Here is a 15,983-nt window from a genome sequence, read left to right on the forward strand (position 1 = left end):
TGATCCAGAGACTTTGTGGTTGTTTCTAAGGAGGCCTATTGACAATTACACTTTTAAAAATGGAATGCAAAATGTCCAAAATTGTGCATTTTAGTGGATTTGGATGTATCCTAAGATCTGATAGTGCAGTTGCTATAAATCTGATACACGCCGGTTTGGTGAGGTCAGTGTTTCAGTGCTTCCTGGTTGTACAACATTTGTTCCCCTCACCCGCAACACACACAGAAGTTCCATGCACACCAGAGAAGAGCTATGTGGAGATCATTATTCTGACTAGGCCTGACCCCACCCCGAGCCAGGTTGGTTTATAAAAATCTGTTCACCCCACAATATGACTCATTTTCATTTCCAATAGGAAAACAACAGTGACAATCACATGTTTCATTCTCATCCCTGGACGGGTAACCGAGTGACCATTATTACAACTACCAAGTGCATCTATCACTATAATTGCATCATAGTGATGCACTATAATATATATAATAATATATAACAATATAATTGTTATAGTGATAGGGGAATTAGCAAATCCCCCTGCTGTTGTCTATGTCCTGATGTGTTGGTAGAGGCCCATGTTCAAAACCTGAGAAACTAACCAATTCTAATTTGACATGTTACTAGTGTCTTTTTAGGGCTTGGATAAGCCAAGAAATTTCTGTGAAGAACTGTTTGCTTTCAAAATTGTAAACCCAGAAGGCCACATGAGGAAGCAGTTGTTTGGCTGTGTGTGATCTTGGGTTTGGAGGAGGGGGTGGAAGGAGACTGTGTTAGGATGAACCCCAGTCATCTCATCAGGCATGTTCAAGCCAACCCACTCCAGTGCACCTCACATTTTCTGGTGGAATTACTATGCTCCTCTTGGGTGTCTCATTTGAAACTGAGAGTCCTATTTATTAAAGATACCTCTTTAGAGCAGGAATTTCAAAGTGAGAAAACAATCTGAACCATTACAGATGGGCTGAGCTAGCAGGATTTTAGCACAGAAGCCTCAGAAGATGGTGTAGAGCCACAAGGTATGTGGGTGGACATATATTTGGACCACCAGATTGCATGCCAATTTGTAGGTTCAAAAAAAAAAAAAAAAGCAAGAGAGCAGGCAGGAAAGAAAAGAAAGCAGGAAGGAACAAATGAGCAGCTATTTGGTGACTCTTTGGAGGACCATCTATGGGGATCTTGTTTCTTTAAATATCTATTAGTCCATTTATCTTTCTAAAATACAATCTTTGGAACACTACCTGAAAAACTAATGATGTACTGTATGGTGACATAACATAATAAACTAAAATAAAAACAACCCCCCCCAAAAAAAACCAATAAAATACAATCTTATCATGTCTTTCCTTTTATTAAAAGTCTCTGTCTGAGGGCTTCCTCAATAAGTTAAACGGAGAATTACCAAATGATCCAGCAATTCCACTCCTAGGAATATACCCAGAAGAATTGAAACGGGGACTCAAACAAAATCTTCTACGCAAATGTTCACAGCAGCACTATCCACATGAGCCAAAATGTGGACACAACCCAAATGTCCACCCATTGATGAACAGATAAACAAAATATGGTATATTATATAATGAAATATTATTCAGCCATAAAAAAGGAACGATTTGCTGATTCATGCCACAATATAGATGAATCATGAAACCATTATGCTAAGTGGAAGAAGCCAGACACAAAAAGCAATGTATTGTATGATTCCATTTATAGAAATATCCAGAATAAACCAACCCATAGAGAAAACAAGGAGGGAGGAAGGGGTAGTGACTGCTTAATGGGTTTTCTTTTGGGTTGATAAAAATATTCTGAAAAAAAGGGGAAATGGCTATACCATGTACTAAATGAAATGGAATTGTTCACTTAAAAATGGTTAAAAGGGTAAAAAAAAAAAATCTCGGATGGTTTCCCACTGTTCACAGCTGTAAGTCTAAACTTCTCAGTAGATCATAAAAAGTCATAAAATTATCTTCACCGTGTAGCTCCAACTACCTTTCCGGTGATATACCTGGCCACTCCTCTGTGAAATCTAGGATGAGGCTACACCAACCCGTTTGCTATTCCCTCAGTACATATGCCCTTCATCGTCTGTGTCATTGCATATCCTGTTTCCTCTGCTGGAAATACCATGCCCTCTTGTCCATCTGGGCTCTCTTCCTTGAAAGCTTTGTGCCCTAGTTATTTCCTTGACCCTAGCCTCAGCCCCTCATTCTGCAAAGTTAATTGCTTTATTAGCCGAGACCCTAGTATGCTTGATATATCCTCTATGACAGTACTTCCTACATTGTACTGTGGCTTGTTTCCTTGTCCATTTTTCTCTCTACCTTAAGGCCAGGGACAGGTGCCACCTGATTAGTATCTGGCACATGGCGATCTTCCCATAGAATGGCTGCTGAAAAAATTGCATTGGTTTGACTCATATCACGGTCATCCTATCTAGTTCATTTTCTTCTCGCCCACTCCATCATTTTTTGTTCAATTCAAGGAGAAGGAGAAGGGAGAATTATTCTCAGTTTTCAAAGCATAGGACTCTAATAATTAATTCAAAAAAGACAAAATCCTTGGCATTTTTTAAAAAGTAGTGAGAGTAGTAGATGTTAAAAAAAAGCATTTATGCTATGCTTTTATTTTTGAAGTGTTCAAAGAATCAGTGTAAAATTAACAGGGTGTTTCTTTATGTGGGATTTTCCTCATAAAATGTTCTTAATTCCAAACTAAAGGATTGTATTATTATTGCGGTTTTCTTGTCTTCCTGCTTATCTCCACAGGAAGTCCCTTCCTTCAAGGATCTGTTCTGGTGTCTCCATTCTCTCACAGGACCTAGTAGGGGGCTTTAGAAATACCAGGAACTCAGCACACATAGAGTGTTTTGCAAAGTTCTTTCCAAGTATTTCTTTGTACAGTTTTGGTATATTAAATACTCCTTTTTTTTTTTCAATAAAACTGTTGCAAGTCCAGTTATTTACTTCCTTTGGCCAAACGGCAGAAGAGCTGGAATGTACTGCAGAAAGACTCTTGGTTGCTGCCCTTCATCAGGCTCTTTCCGGAGCTGCTCTGCTGCAGTGGGCTCATTCCTCGGGAGGCTCTCGGTCCGCTGGAGAATCGCGTGGGATACAAGAGTGCTCACAGGGCTCTCTGGCAGAGGTGGCTCTCCAAGAGACCAGTGGCTTTGCTGGTGTTCTGAAGTGATCTCCCTCCCAGCAAGTTTATTTTGCAGTTTTCTGAGGAGATGGGTGGGAGTCAGCAGACTTGGGGCATCTTCTCTACTCTGTTATTAACTTATTCTGTGACCTTGGGCAAGTCACCTGACCTCTCCAGAGCCTCATTTTCTTATTTGTAAATACAGAGATTGGATCAGCGTAACCTGTTGGGTCTCTTTCAGCGTTAACCGGCTATAATTATAGGATGCCCAGAAAACAGCAGCTTAATTAACTCTGCAAAGTGTTAAGGAGAGGAAAAGATCAGTTCTTTCTAGAAGCAGGTAAGCAAGCATTAGGACAATCCAAATTTGAGAGCCTTTTCTTGTTTTCAAATTGTTCACCCATATGTCTTTCCTTTGCTTTTTGAATGTGACAGGCTTTCTTAGTGCTTAATTTTCTTTTTCGTTTCCTGAGGATTTCAAAGGAGAAAGCAGGACTGTCTATATTGTTCTAGGAATTCTCTTCTGTGGGAGCAATGTTGGCCATTTGGTTGGAAGAATTCAACTGTATAATTTTTTTCTTCTTAGATGATTTCATAGGGAATTGGTAATAATAAGGTAGATCTGGTTTTAGGGACTGGAGTCAGAGTTTACAATAGAGAACAAAAAGGAGTACCCTTTAGGACATTGCATAGTATAATTTAAATTTTGTCTTACTCGCTCATTTTTAAATGTCTGAGGAAGTTTTGAAAAGATTTTGATGAAAGGAAAAAATCATATACTTTTTTTGTTACTACAGGAAAAATTCAAGCTTTATTCCTTCTTTGCTTCGAAGAGTATTTAAGACTCATAATCCATGTGAAGTCAATGAGAAGTCTACAATTATGTGTGATGCTTCATTTTGTTCAAAAGTTTTAAAGATATGCTTTCTGAATTTAATAATCCACTGTGTTAAATACCTAGAAGTTATATTTGATCACTTTAATTTAATTCATATTATGAATTCTGATTATTCATTTCAATTTCTTTTTCTCCCCCTCAAATGATATTTTCAGTGGCTTGCCACATATTGTAACAGGCATAGTAGTTAATTTTACCGAAAGCCTTATTCAGAAAATTTGAACATGATATGACTTTCGTTGACCCCAAGTTTCCTCCTTTGCAGAGGAAAGGATATACCTAGATAACCTCTTTGGTCATCCATTGCAGTGATTATAATGGCTGATCTGGCACCCAACTTCCGATCCTTGATAGGATCAGTTGTTTTTACTTAAATCTTTCCACACAAGCCAGAGACTAAGTAGGCAGGCCAATCATCTGCAACGTTTCCACCAGGATCAGGCTGGTTCTTACTGAGGGAGCCAGAGCATGACTTCCAGAAGACAGACTGTATGTAGTCTAGGGTATTGAGGTAGTACACCTCACCTTGCCCCTGTCATAAGCATTGGGTTAATTGGAAGACTTACTTAGAAGATAATCTAAGAGGAGGAAAATAAACCTGTTCAAGGAAGGTTAACTAACCTACACTGAATGGTGGTGGGGAAGATGGGAGAGAAGCAAGGCCACAGAGAAGGAGAGGAGAGCCATCATCACATAGCGGTCTTAATTTTGCTCTCCTGGTTTGGGAATATATTGCTTAGAAAGTTTCCTCACTCTTTAGGGATTTTTGTTTTTGCTTCCTTTTACAAACAGTTATACAAGAGTCTTACACAATCCCTGGGAGATTATGAACTAGGTAAGTGAAATTTTTCTGTAGTAGCCATATGACGAGGAGTGTGATACTCATGGAGTATTAAAAAAGCACCTTAAAGGTACATAGCACATTCCTTCCACATCACTCAAAGCAGCTTTTCACAAGGAGAAAAAGGACACATGTTCCCTGAGTAATAAGCTAGGTGGTCCAGGGGAATGACATTGGAACTGCTGGTAATTATCATTTGTATACAGAGGGGGATGTGTTCATGCAGTGATGGTGGGGGGGGTGAGGTGAGGGATGGGGGGTGGAGCCTGCGAAGGAGGGGGAAGATGCAGAGACCTGGGCACCAGGAGCTCCTGGCCTAGCCCTGGCTCTTCCTGCTGCATGTCGGACCTTGACAAGTCACGTAAACCTCTCTAGATCTCTGCTGGTCGTTTTCAAAGTGAAGGGTCAGACTTCATGATTTCTAAGAGTTTTCCAAATTATTACATTTTATGATTTATTTAGAGCATCAGGAAGTCAGGGTGAGTTTTCCATATAGCTAAAACCTACCTTTCTGTGCATCTCAATGGAGGGGTGTATTTATTCAATGCATGATGCACATCCCTGCCTTCTGAAACAGAGAGCACCAAATTTAACTTTGCATCATGAGTCAGGTCATCCTTATGAATGATGATGTAATACTTAGGTACCCTTAGGGAATGTAGAGGTGTGTAGAACTCTGTGCCTCAAAACTAAATAACACAGTCTACTATTCTTTAAAAAAATTGTGTTGCTCTGATTTTTTTTTTTTTTTTACGCTTAGCTGCCTTTCTAAATATCACTTCCTTCTGCTTCTGTGGTCTGCTTCTAGCTGTCCTTTTATATATTCCACTCTGCTGCTTCTAATGGGCTAGGAACAGGGGGCTGTAGATGAAACACATAGGAATTAGGTCTGAGGTTAGAGCAAATAGTCTTTAGGTGAGGTTTCAGGAGGTACTCTGCAGGATGTGATTGTCACTGTGGGAGACTTTTGGGGGGGGGCCTCTTCTGTGTGGCAAGAAGCAAGCCTTGTGTAAGTACAGTACGAAGATACTATTTATGGAACGATGTCAAGTTTGTGACCATTCTTCCTACAGAGAAATCGAGAATGGTGAGAGAGCAAGAATGCCAAGAGGGCTCAGAAATAGGAAGAGGTCACCGAGAGGGCAGATGGGCAGATCGGTGACCGTGTCTGGGTGACGGACAGGCATGGCTGGGTCTCATGGGTAGGGCATCCCACACAGTCATCCTGTTCACAGCCTTGCCTTGCCCGCCCTTCTCCACCGTGACAGCCCATTACTTTCTCCTTTAGATAAAGCAGATACAGGGGATTGGTGGCGGCAAGGCTGAATTAGGACCCATGGATGCCGACCTTCTGGTTAATTGTCACCCTATTGATCCTCAAGACCACTTGTAGTAGATTAAGAAAATGTAAATTGGTGATTCATTTGCTGCGCATTTACACGGAAATGCCACTTTATTAGCTTGCAAATTACAGTATCTTCCATTTCGGTATAAATTTGGACACTGGCTAATTTGCACTTGTTTAATCTTGCAAGTTTGGCAATTTTGGGAAGGCTCCTATATCCCCCACCCTCCCTCCCCATAATCTCACCTCACCCATCCAACAAAGCCAAGAATGTTGCTTTAGGCAACAGGAGCCATATTACAAAATACCACTGGGTTTCTTAAAGCTTTTCTGATGTAAATTAATTAACTAATTAATTAATAAGCATCACATAGGTCAGTCTCTCTTAGGGCTCTCTTTGCTGTGATCTGTGGGTGCAGTCAGAAAAGCAGTCAGATTTGGTGTTATCCACCACAAGGGACCACAGCTCCCTTGCCCAGGTGGAGGACGGGAGCTCATCCTGGGCAGGAGGGAAGCAGGAAGGTCTAAAATCTGTATGGGTGGCTTCATCCAGGATCTTGTGTATGTTAACTCCTGAGTGTGATAGGGAGGTGTGGAGTAAAAGCCCTGAGATGACCAGTCTTAAACAAATGGGACTGCCTGGGCCATCCCTTTTGGCCCACGATTGTGTACCCCCTGTGTTAGCTTTTTCCTCTTTTACAACTAGCGTGGGTGACGATGGGCACGGTGTGGGAGCACCTTCTGCTTTCTTCCCGACTAACGCTGGCCCCTCCTCACTTCCAGAAAAATACTGTCATACTGGAGCACGGGATTCTGGAATGACAATCCCTGGAACAGTATAGCCTGGGGCCTTATTTATCCAAGGCTTCAGACTGACGTCTTCTTTATTGATTTGGGCTGATAATCATGCAGTCTGTTGGACTGTTTCTAATTATTTTGGCTATCTTAATTATTGGATTGTGCATGATCTGCTCTGTTCAAATAATTTCTCAGCAAAAAGAATTGGACCAGCTCAAGAGAGTATACCCATCTACCTAGCTTCTATCTGCTCTACCTCTAGCCCTTGGTGTCACGTCAAATGAATCATTTTTGCCTCCCTGTTTTTCATTTTCCTCTCTGTGAGCACAGAGAGAATGATATTATCTTGTGGCTGAAGATTTAGGGTCACTGGGTATCAGGCACTAGCAAAATGTAAATTGTTGCTACCAGTTTGATAGGATCATCCATGCTGACTTTATGTTGTTTAAATCTTTACATTTTTCTCATTATGAACTTCCATAAACATATGCTCATTGTAGACAATGCAGAAATCTGAAAAGAGGAAAACAAAAATCATTTATAACCCTGCAACTTAGTCATGTAAGCCTGTGAAAGTTTGATTTCTTTCCATCCAGTATTTATGCAAATATACACACAAAGACATATTTGAGATAACACAATATATACTGCTTTGTATCCAGCATTAAGCCACAAGCATTTTGCAATTTTCATCATTTTTAATATCTCCATAGTATTTTAACGTGTGGATGCCTGGCCTCCTAGTTAATTTATTCTTTCCGACTCTCATATGTCCTCATATCCCTTTTTTTGGCCCAACTGACAGGATCATGCATCTGAAATAAAACTTGATCAGATCGCGGGCCTGCTTAAACCCTTCTGTGGCTCCTGATAACTTCTCAGATGAGGCCTGGCAGTGGGGGAAGCTCCTTATCCTCCCCACTCACCGTCTCACACTTTACGCTCCGTAACACCGAACCTCCTGTCCAATCAGCCCCTGGAAACGCTCCTTACCTCTGCACTTTTGCTTTTTGCTCTTCTTCCGTCTGGAATGCTCATTCCTCCCCCAATGTCACCACCCTTGACCGGGCTGACTTGGACCCAGTTTTAAAATTCACCCTAGGAGGGCCTCTCAGACTCCCCCTCACCACGAATGTGTTTCTCGGGATGGTTCTGTAGCAGCTTGCTTGTATTTGCATCACAGAAATGATGTGGCCCCCCCCCCCCCAATCCATTCCCCACGCTAAGGCAAGAGTGACGTGTTTCATGCCTGTTTGTTTCAAAAACAAACCAAAAAAATCAATTCTGGTCATGTCATCAATTTTGATCATTTCTAATCTGTGGTAGACTTCTTTTGAGGCTTATGATAAGGAGCAAGTCTCAACCCACCTCCAGGCTTTCCATGGTCTAGCCCCACTTTCCTCTCTAGTGACAGCTCCCCACCCCCCACCCTGCACCCCAGTACCACAGAGCTTCCTCTTCAAAGCCCTGTCCATGCCCTTCCTTCTGCCCCAGAAGGATACTCCTGCCCCTCCTTGAGACCTCAGCCTCCCTGGACTGCCTCTACCTTCTCCTCATGGCTCAGGCAATGGCTCAGGCATCCTGTTCGATGGTCCCAGAACACTGGGTTCTCCTTTATGTCAGGCTTGCATTTTGCATCTACCTGTGCTCTTATTTCAGTAATGCCAGTGTCCTGCAGTAGACTCTAAGCTTTCTGAGGGTAGGGCCTCTGTTCGTCTTCATTCACAGAGGTGGGATTGGACAGGAGGAAGATCACAGTGTCCAACACTTGAGGTTAAACAAACTCTTCAACAGATCGGGCTGGAGAAGACTGGTTCGGTTAGAGGCGATCTTGTCGGGCAGTGCAGGACCTGTGACTGAAGGTGGCCCTGTATAAAAGTGCCCGCTCTTTTATCGTCCTTGGAAGACATTATGAAATCAATATTATCAGCCCCATTTTACAGATTAACTACGACTCCGAGGATTTCATAAAGGTAGCAGGGGGTAGGGCCATAAGTTAACGTTAAGCTGACCTCTAGGAGGGGGAGGCAAAGTCGCATGAAGGACAGGGCCGGTCTAAGAAGTGATGGAGCTCCTGGTGTGCTGTGTGGAGCCCCACGTGTTTCTTTGTGTGTCTCAGGTTGCGTTTTGGCAGCTCGCTGGCGCATCGTGCAGTATTAAACCAGTCGGGCCGCAAAGACGTGCCGCCGGAAGCAGGGAGCACCGCAGAGGCCGATTTCCTCTCCGCGCGTTTGAGCCCCTGGCAATGAATGGTGTCGTCCCAGTCCGTTCGCACTGCCCCACACAAGTGGGAGCGGCTGCTGGCCGGGATGCCAGGGCCCTCAGAGGGCGCTGTGCCCGGTCCCGGGGAGGAAATCACCAGGTGCCAAGCCTGGGAAAACAGGTACTCAGGAGCCCTTGAAGGAAACAGGCGGCCCTTCTACTTCTAGTACGAAGGTTTTTAAAGTCACTGCCCTGAGGAGGCCAAGAACTGTGGGGTCCCTATCCTGAACATAGGCTATCTAGCCCCGGGCTTTGAAAACCCAACAAAGGCAAAACAGAAGTCTTCTGGCAAAGGAGAATAATCCAGAAAGGATGTTGCCAGAGAGTTAAAAAAAAAAAAAAAAATTTCTCCAGGATTTTCTTAAATTAGGTTTTCCTTTTAATTACCTAGTTATCCTTCAGAAACTTGGAACAGTCCCATTCCTTATCAACATATTCCTTGTCAATTATGCACAGGCGCAGGCTTCTGGTGCCGAGGGTGATGCTTAAGTACAAGGCAGCTGGAAGTTTTCCCCTTGGGTTGTGGGGAGTGTCAGGAATGCTAATGGGCCGAGGCTCTGGGCTGAGCTGGTAGCGGGAGGGAAAGGCCTCACTGAGCACAGGGCCTGGGGGCGGGGTGGGGAGCAGAAGAGAGGCTCAGGGCCTGCAGGGCGCCCCGCTTCGCTGCCCAAGGGGGCAGGGTGGCTGGCCCCACCAGGTGAAATGGGGAGGGGTGCTGAGCATTAATTTTTAATTTTTGTGATTTCTGATAGACCCTGCCTGCTCCCCGGTTGTAAACACCGTATTCTCAAATAGAGGATTGAAGTGATGCTTAGCAAAACTGCTTATTGGCCCTTTTTAAATTTTCCTGTCTGGCTGTCTCTGTCACTCATGCTGCTTGATGTAAAATGAGGGCTGGAAACATAGTGTGGGCATGTTCTGATGAGATGTGGGCTGGAACGTGGCGGGCGCGTTGTGATGAGGTCCAACGGGGACAGTGGTGAGGTGCAGCTGCGAGTTATCTTGTCCCCTTCATGTCCCCCGTGTCCCCGCCGAGGCTTCTTAGGGCTGCATGGGATCAGCACAGGGGGTCAGAAGAGAAGTGCAGCTCGGCTGCACGCTGTCCTTGGAGCTGGACCGGAAGCACGCTTATATTTCGGGCTCAAGCACCTGATGGTTGTTTTGACTGTTGGAACTGTGTGGGTAGGTGGGTGGGTTCTGGTAGGAGGAAGAATGGGAACTTCACTTTGGAGTGTGCGGCGGGCCCTCCCCACGCAGAGATTCCCAAATGGACGGCAGTTCCACCTGGTCAAGGGGAAGGTTTTCCCTTCCGATCGGATCCTCGCTTTAGGTATTGAGCGCCACCCTGTCAATCTGGGGCTCATGTAGTGTCTAGGGCTCTTGGGTTACAGAGAGATACGATCTCTGCTCTCTACCCCTTGTGGTCCTCCTCCTGCCACCACCACCACCCCCCCCGCCCCCATCCTTCCCCACCTTCATCTCTCTCCTCAGCCTCTCCTGTGCCCCTCCTCCTGTTTTTCCTCAGCCCTAGTCTGGGGTTTTAGGCACCTGACCACGTGCTCAGCAAGCAGGGAAAGAAATCTTCGCATGCAGAGGTTTGGACAGTGGTTTCCTCGAGTCTTTCTTTCTGTTTCGTTGTGGGTAGAGGGCAGTGTGAGAGCCAAGGGGATGGAAATATACAAAGAATATTGTGATAAACGCAATGCCACACGTCAACCCATGCCTGCCTGCTCTGTGCTTGTCCCTTTAAGAGGACTGATTAGGCATGATCAGGTGTAGTCGTAGTGATTCTCACCTGACAAAGTCTGTTAAGATATCTAAGATTGGCTTTGGAGGGAGATGCTAATTCAATACCAGCTCTGTCACTTGTTAGCCATGGGACTGCAGACAGATGACCTAAGCTCACTGAGCCTCAGTTTCCTCCTCTGTAAAAAAGAGGTAATGATGGAACCTGTCTCCTGGGGGAAATGTGAGTAGAGCTCTGAGCCCAGAGGCATGTAACAAGGCTTATAACAAGGCTTCAGTAAATTATTATCACAACCATTTAGTTATGTGGCCATGGGCAGGCCACGTAAGGAGTCTGTGCCTTGTTCTTATTTGTAAAAGGAACAGAATGTCTTCCTTATGTAACTTACAAGGATGTGTGACGAGGCTCTGAACGCAGCATAACACGCTACATAATAAATAAAAGCATGATGATCATTTTCCTATAACCACGCTAAAGCAATTTCGGTGGTCTCACAAGTGTGCTTGTCTGGCTACAGATTTATGCCCTGACTTTGGGATGCCTGTGGAGCTGCTGGAGGAGCCAGCGCACACAGGGAATAGTGGCAAAGGCTGCCGAAGACAGAGGGTCCTGCCCGGACTGCCGTCTTCCTCCCACTGCCGCAAACGGCTTTGGGATTTGGCTTTTTCCTATACCATAGGGTTCTTGCCGCTGGAAGGTGGTGAGTGCCATCCTCTGCTCTCCTTGCCGTGAATCCTTGATAATTCATTCAATTTGGAGATTTTATCCCCCTTCACTTCTTGTCTATGGTGTCTGCCAGGCCACCTAAATATGAGGGGGCTGGAGGAGGGAAGGGAAATGAAATCGGACTTGTCAGTTTTGCTTGATCATTGCTTAGGCATGATCATTACTTAGAAAAAGTTGAAAATATTGTTTCAAATCAATTCATATTGTTTTTTGAAATTGATTCCAATAGCCTACCGAAGTCCAGGAGGACAACTCTATCAATTATCGAGCCAGCAATAGAACAGGCACTCTCTATAGATCCTGAAGGCTGGCTCTAAAGGGCTCCCAGTTTCCATTTATCTTGATATGTATCTGTGACACGTCTCATCATAAATCCAGCAGCCCATCTGGTGAAGGGGACACAAGAACATTGTTCATGGTAGCAAATATGTTTAAATTTTTTCACAGTTTGAGCAGAGCTATTACCCTTGTCTCTACCGCCATAAATTAGCTCTACCAAACATTGCTTTCCTAATCTCCATCTACACTAGTAATTAGTCAATTCAGCTTGATCTGGGGTTCATTTTCATAAAGGAAACAAACTTCTGAAAGTGTAGCTCAATTAGAAAGAGTCTATCAAGCCACCTGGAAGGGGCCACGAGTGTACTGTTTTTAAGGATAATTTGCCCTGGAACACTGCCAGCCCACTCCAGAATGGCCCATCTTTCTCCAGCAAGTTGCTCTTTTCTGAGTTTTTGGGAAACCGCTCAAGCCATCAGAGTTCATGGGTCCCCATGTGGCAGGTGGGGGACCTCTCTTTCTCCTTCTCTGTCCATCCCTCCCTTCACCCTCCCTGTTTCAGACTCATGGTTTAGTTGCAAGTTGTTAGTTTTTCATTTTTGTGGAACAATTCTTTGTGGAAACCATATTTTGTGGAAATATTCTAGATTCAGAAAGTAGGTCCTCTGTCTAAAAGGTACTCGCTCAATAAATGTTTGTTGAACAAATGAATAAATGAATGAGTGAAAGAAAGATTAAAGGATGATGTGATTGACTTAGGTGGCAAAAGGTAATGATTGATACTTGGCCCCTGATTTTTTTCCCAAATGCTAGATGTGAGGATGAAGTTACACCGGCTGCAGTCCCGCAGGTCAGGACTCACACTTTACTGGTCCTTCGTAGAAAGAGAGCAGGAAGAGGGAGTGGATGGACTGTGTCCCTAGGGACTAGGCACTGTTAGGACACTTGATATATATGATCTCATTCGGTCCTCATAACAAGTCTGTGAGATTGTATTACCTCTACTTTACAAATGAGGAAATGGAGGCTCAGAGTGGTTGAATTTATTGCTCTAAGTCACACAGCTGGTTCCAAAGCCAATATTCTCCTTTACACTCTTGGATGCTGCTTCTTATAAGACACACATATTAAGTGTAAAAAAAACCCCCAAAACCCAACCTGTATATTCCCAAGTTTCTCCCAGTCTTTGGGAATATACAGGTTTAACTTCCAATGAAAAAAATCATATTTATTGATGTCCATACTAATTGAAAAAGTCATACTGGAGAGGAAATAAAGCTTAGGTTTGCTTCCTACACTGACTGGATGCCTCCCAGAATCCAGGAGATTTGAACATCAGGTGTGTATTAACAACAGCTTTAGACTCGTGTACAATTAAGACAGGTTTTGTTCGGACTGTATTGATCTCTCTGAGGTCAGCATGTCAGAACCAGAGCCAAGAGTAACCAGCAGCAACTGTCGGCCCGTCCCTGTAACACGGTATCCCCCAGGGGAAGGAAAATACCCCAGGGTACTAAGTTGGAGCATCCACTGAGCCAATGGCTGTTTGGTTTCACATGAGTCAGCGCCCGGGGAGCAAGATATGGGATAGGGTGTCGGTTCTTGCCTGTGTCTGCCTTCTTGCCAGTGGCATGATCGTATTCCCCTTGCCCACATTGGCAACCCTGAGCGAAGAAGAAGGACTAGAACCTGCCTCCTGCCAGAGAGAAGGTAAAGGGAAGGAGGAGAGAAAGAGCAGGGAGGGAGAAGCCGAGTGCACTGAGCTGGGCTGAAATCCCCCATAAGCCCCATAAAATCACAACCTCTCTTTAATCTCCAATCGTGAATCCCTGTCCTACCAGCTAATCACCAGCTGCATGCCATGATAGCTCTGAGAAGCTGAGAATCCCTGGTTTTTATTTTTCAAAATTGTATTACTTTTTACTGTAGATATAACATCATAACTCCATTAAAGGAAATTTAAAAAAATGAATTCAGCCAAACCGGTGGTCATGCACTGCCTTAACCCCATGACAGTTTCCACCCGTGTACAGGATCGTGCTTGTGGGAGCACTGTTCTTTCTGGTTTGCCCTACTGCCCCCTCCTCTTTTCAACTTCCCGTGATGATGTTTACTGTCTCTGCAGTAGGCTGAATCTGTCAGGCTTGTCATTGGACCCTCCCTCTTTGGCCCCTAGAGATCATGTGTTTACCGTTCACGGAACTCACCAGAGTCTTGCCTTTAAGGAGGAGTCCAGTTGTCAGGGTTTGTTCAGGTAAATGAAGTAGCAGTAGCAGCAGTAATAATAATTATTATAATAATGACGATGATGATGGAAGCTAACACCAATAGTAGGATGTGTCTCATTTAATTCTCCTCTGAGATAAATGGACTACCCCTGTCCATATATTACAGCTGAGGAAACTGATGCCCGGAGAGGTTAAGAAGCTTGCTAAGAACACGCAGCTAGTGAGTGGTGAAGCCGGAAGGCAAATCCAGCCCGTCTTGCTTCAAAGAGAATATGGCGTGAACACTGATACAATTTCACACAAGTGAGAAGCTGATTCTCCATTACTAATAAGAGACAAAGATAGCAGAACAAGATAGTATATTGTGGAGAGAGTCTAAACACAGAACAACGTTCACACCTTTCAGGCACTTCCTAGATCAAACACTTGCTCTCAGTTGCTTTTACTTTGAATCTTATTCACCTTCATCTGCTCCGGTATAGTGGCCATCAGCCACGTGAGACTATTGAATGTTTGGGATGAGACTTACATGGAAGGAGCTGTGCTGTAAGTGGAAAACACCAGATTTCAAAGATTTAGTGTGAAAAACGTATGTATAATATCTCACTAATTGAGGTGCCTGGCTGGCTCAGCCGGAAGAGTATGGGACTCTTGATCTTGGGGTGGTGGGTTCAAGCCCCACGTTGGGTGTAGAGATTACTAAAAAATAAATAAACTTAAAAAAACCTCACTAATAATTTCCAAAATATTGATTGTATGTTAAATTAAAATATAATACAATTAATCTTACCCATTTGTTTTTGTAGCATGGCTATTAGAAAATTTAAAATTCTCTATATGACTTGCAAATTCTCTAAATTTCTACTGGACAGTGCCACTCTCCCATCACTAATTTTGTACCTCTCTCCTCTCAATTCTGGAGATCTGATGATGGGTTTGCACTTGGGGCTTGACTTCAGGACTGGTTTTGGCTATTTGGGGCTTAAAAGTCAGCATTAGTCACACAACAGCTCCTGAACTCACTGTATCTGGTTTATTTATCTAAGTGAGGGCTGTTCATACCCCTTAAAGGAGGTAACGAGGAAAACATTTTCTTTTGTCTGGTTGGCGCCTGATTCCCTTTGAAATTAAATCTCTCTGGCAATAATATGGCAGCCACCCTGCCCTGTGGCTCCAGGACGGATCTTTCCTTTCAGACTGGCATGCGTGCGGGCAGAGCGGGTGGGAAAGAGTCCTTTGTTTTTCTGTCCATGGGCCAGTTTTGGAATTCCAAGTTGCTTTGAAATGTTTTAGGAAACAATGCAGACTGTTCACTGACCCTTTCATCTGCTGGAGAACCTGAAGCAACAATTAGACTGTTGTCAGCAACTGTGGCTGACGGAGCTCTGAAATATCAGGGACCCAGAAAGAAGTCACAGCCTCGGCTCTGAAGGAACCTGGGACACTCAGAGGGAGGCAGAGTTTCTGATCTATTAGGAAATGACAAAGACTAAGTAATCAAGAGCCAGATTGGGAGGCTCAGCCTCTAACGTCACAACAAAGCCAGAGAACGGAGTGAGCTTCATGGGTTGCAGTGTTCCTTCTGGAAGGCATTTTGAATGAAGGCATTGAGCCTGGGGGGTGGGGGTGGGGTGGGCGGTGCTTAGGAGATTTGGGGTTGTTCCAAGGTGATGGCCATATAGCTATAGAAAGAAATGGGCATAACCCTGCCAAGGCATATGTCT

At 44.1% G+C, this 15,983-nt stretch overlaps 1 protein-coding gene across 2 annotated transcripts in view; it reads left to right on the forward strand.

The window, feature by feature from the left end:
- The window catches only part of TMEM178A (transmembrane protein 178A), a 46,446-nt gene that overhangs the window by 11,314 nt on the left and 19,149 nt on the right, over positions 1-15,983 (forward strand). The window contains exon 2 of one of the 2 annotated variants that reach the window (XM_088026179.1): positions 2,483-2,543. The exons of the other annotated variant lie outside the window; for it this stretch is intronic. Coding sequence (XP_087882305.1) covers positions 2,483-2,543 — 61 coding nt within the window. The remainder of the gene's footprint in view (positions 1-2,482; positions 2,544-15,983) is intronic. 2 annotated transcript variants of the gene reach the window in all.

The sequence above is a fragment of the Eumetopias jubatus genome, unplaced genomic scaffold, assembly GCF_037043125.1.
Source record: "Eumetopias jubatus isolate StellerSeaLion01/CBP00866 unplaced genomic scaffold, mEumJub1_p1.0 scaffold_9, whole genome shotgun sequence".
Classification (NCBI taxonomy): Eukaryota; Metazoa; Chordata; class Mammalia; order Carnivora; family Otariidae; genus Eumetopias; species Eumetopias jubatus.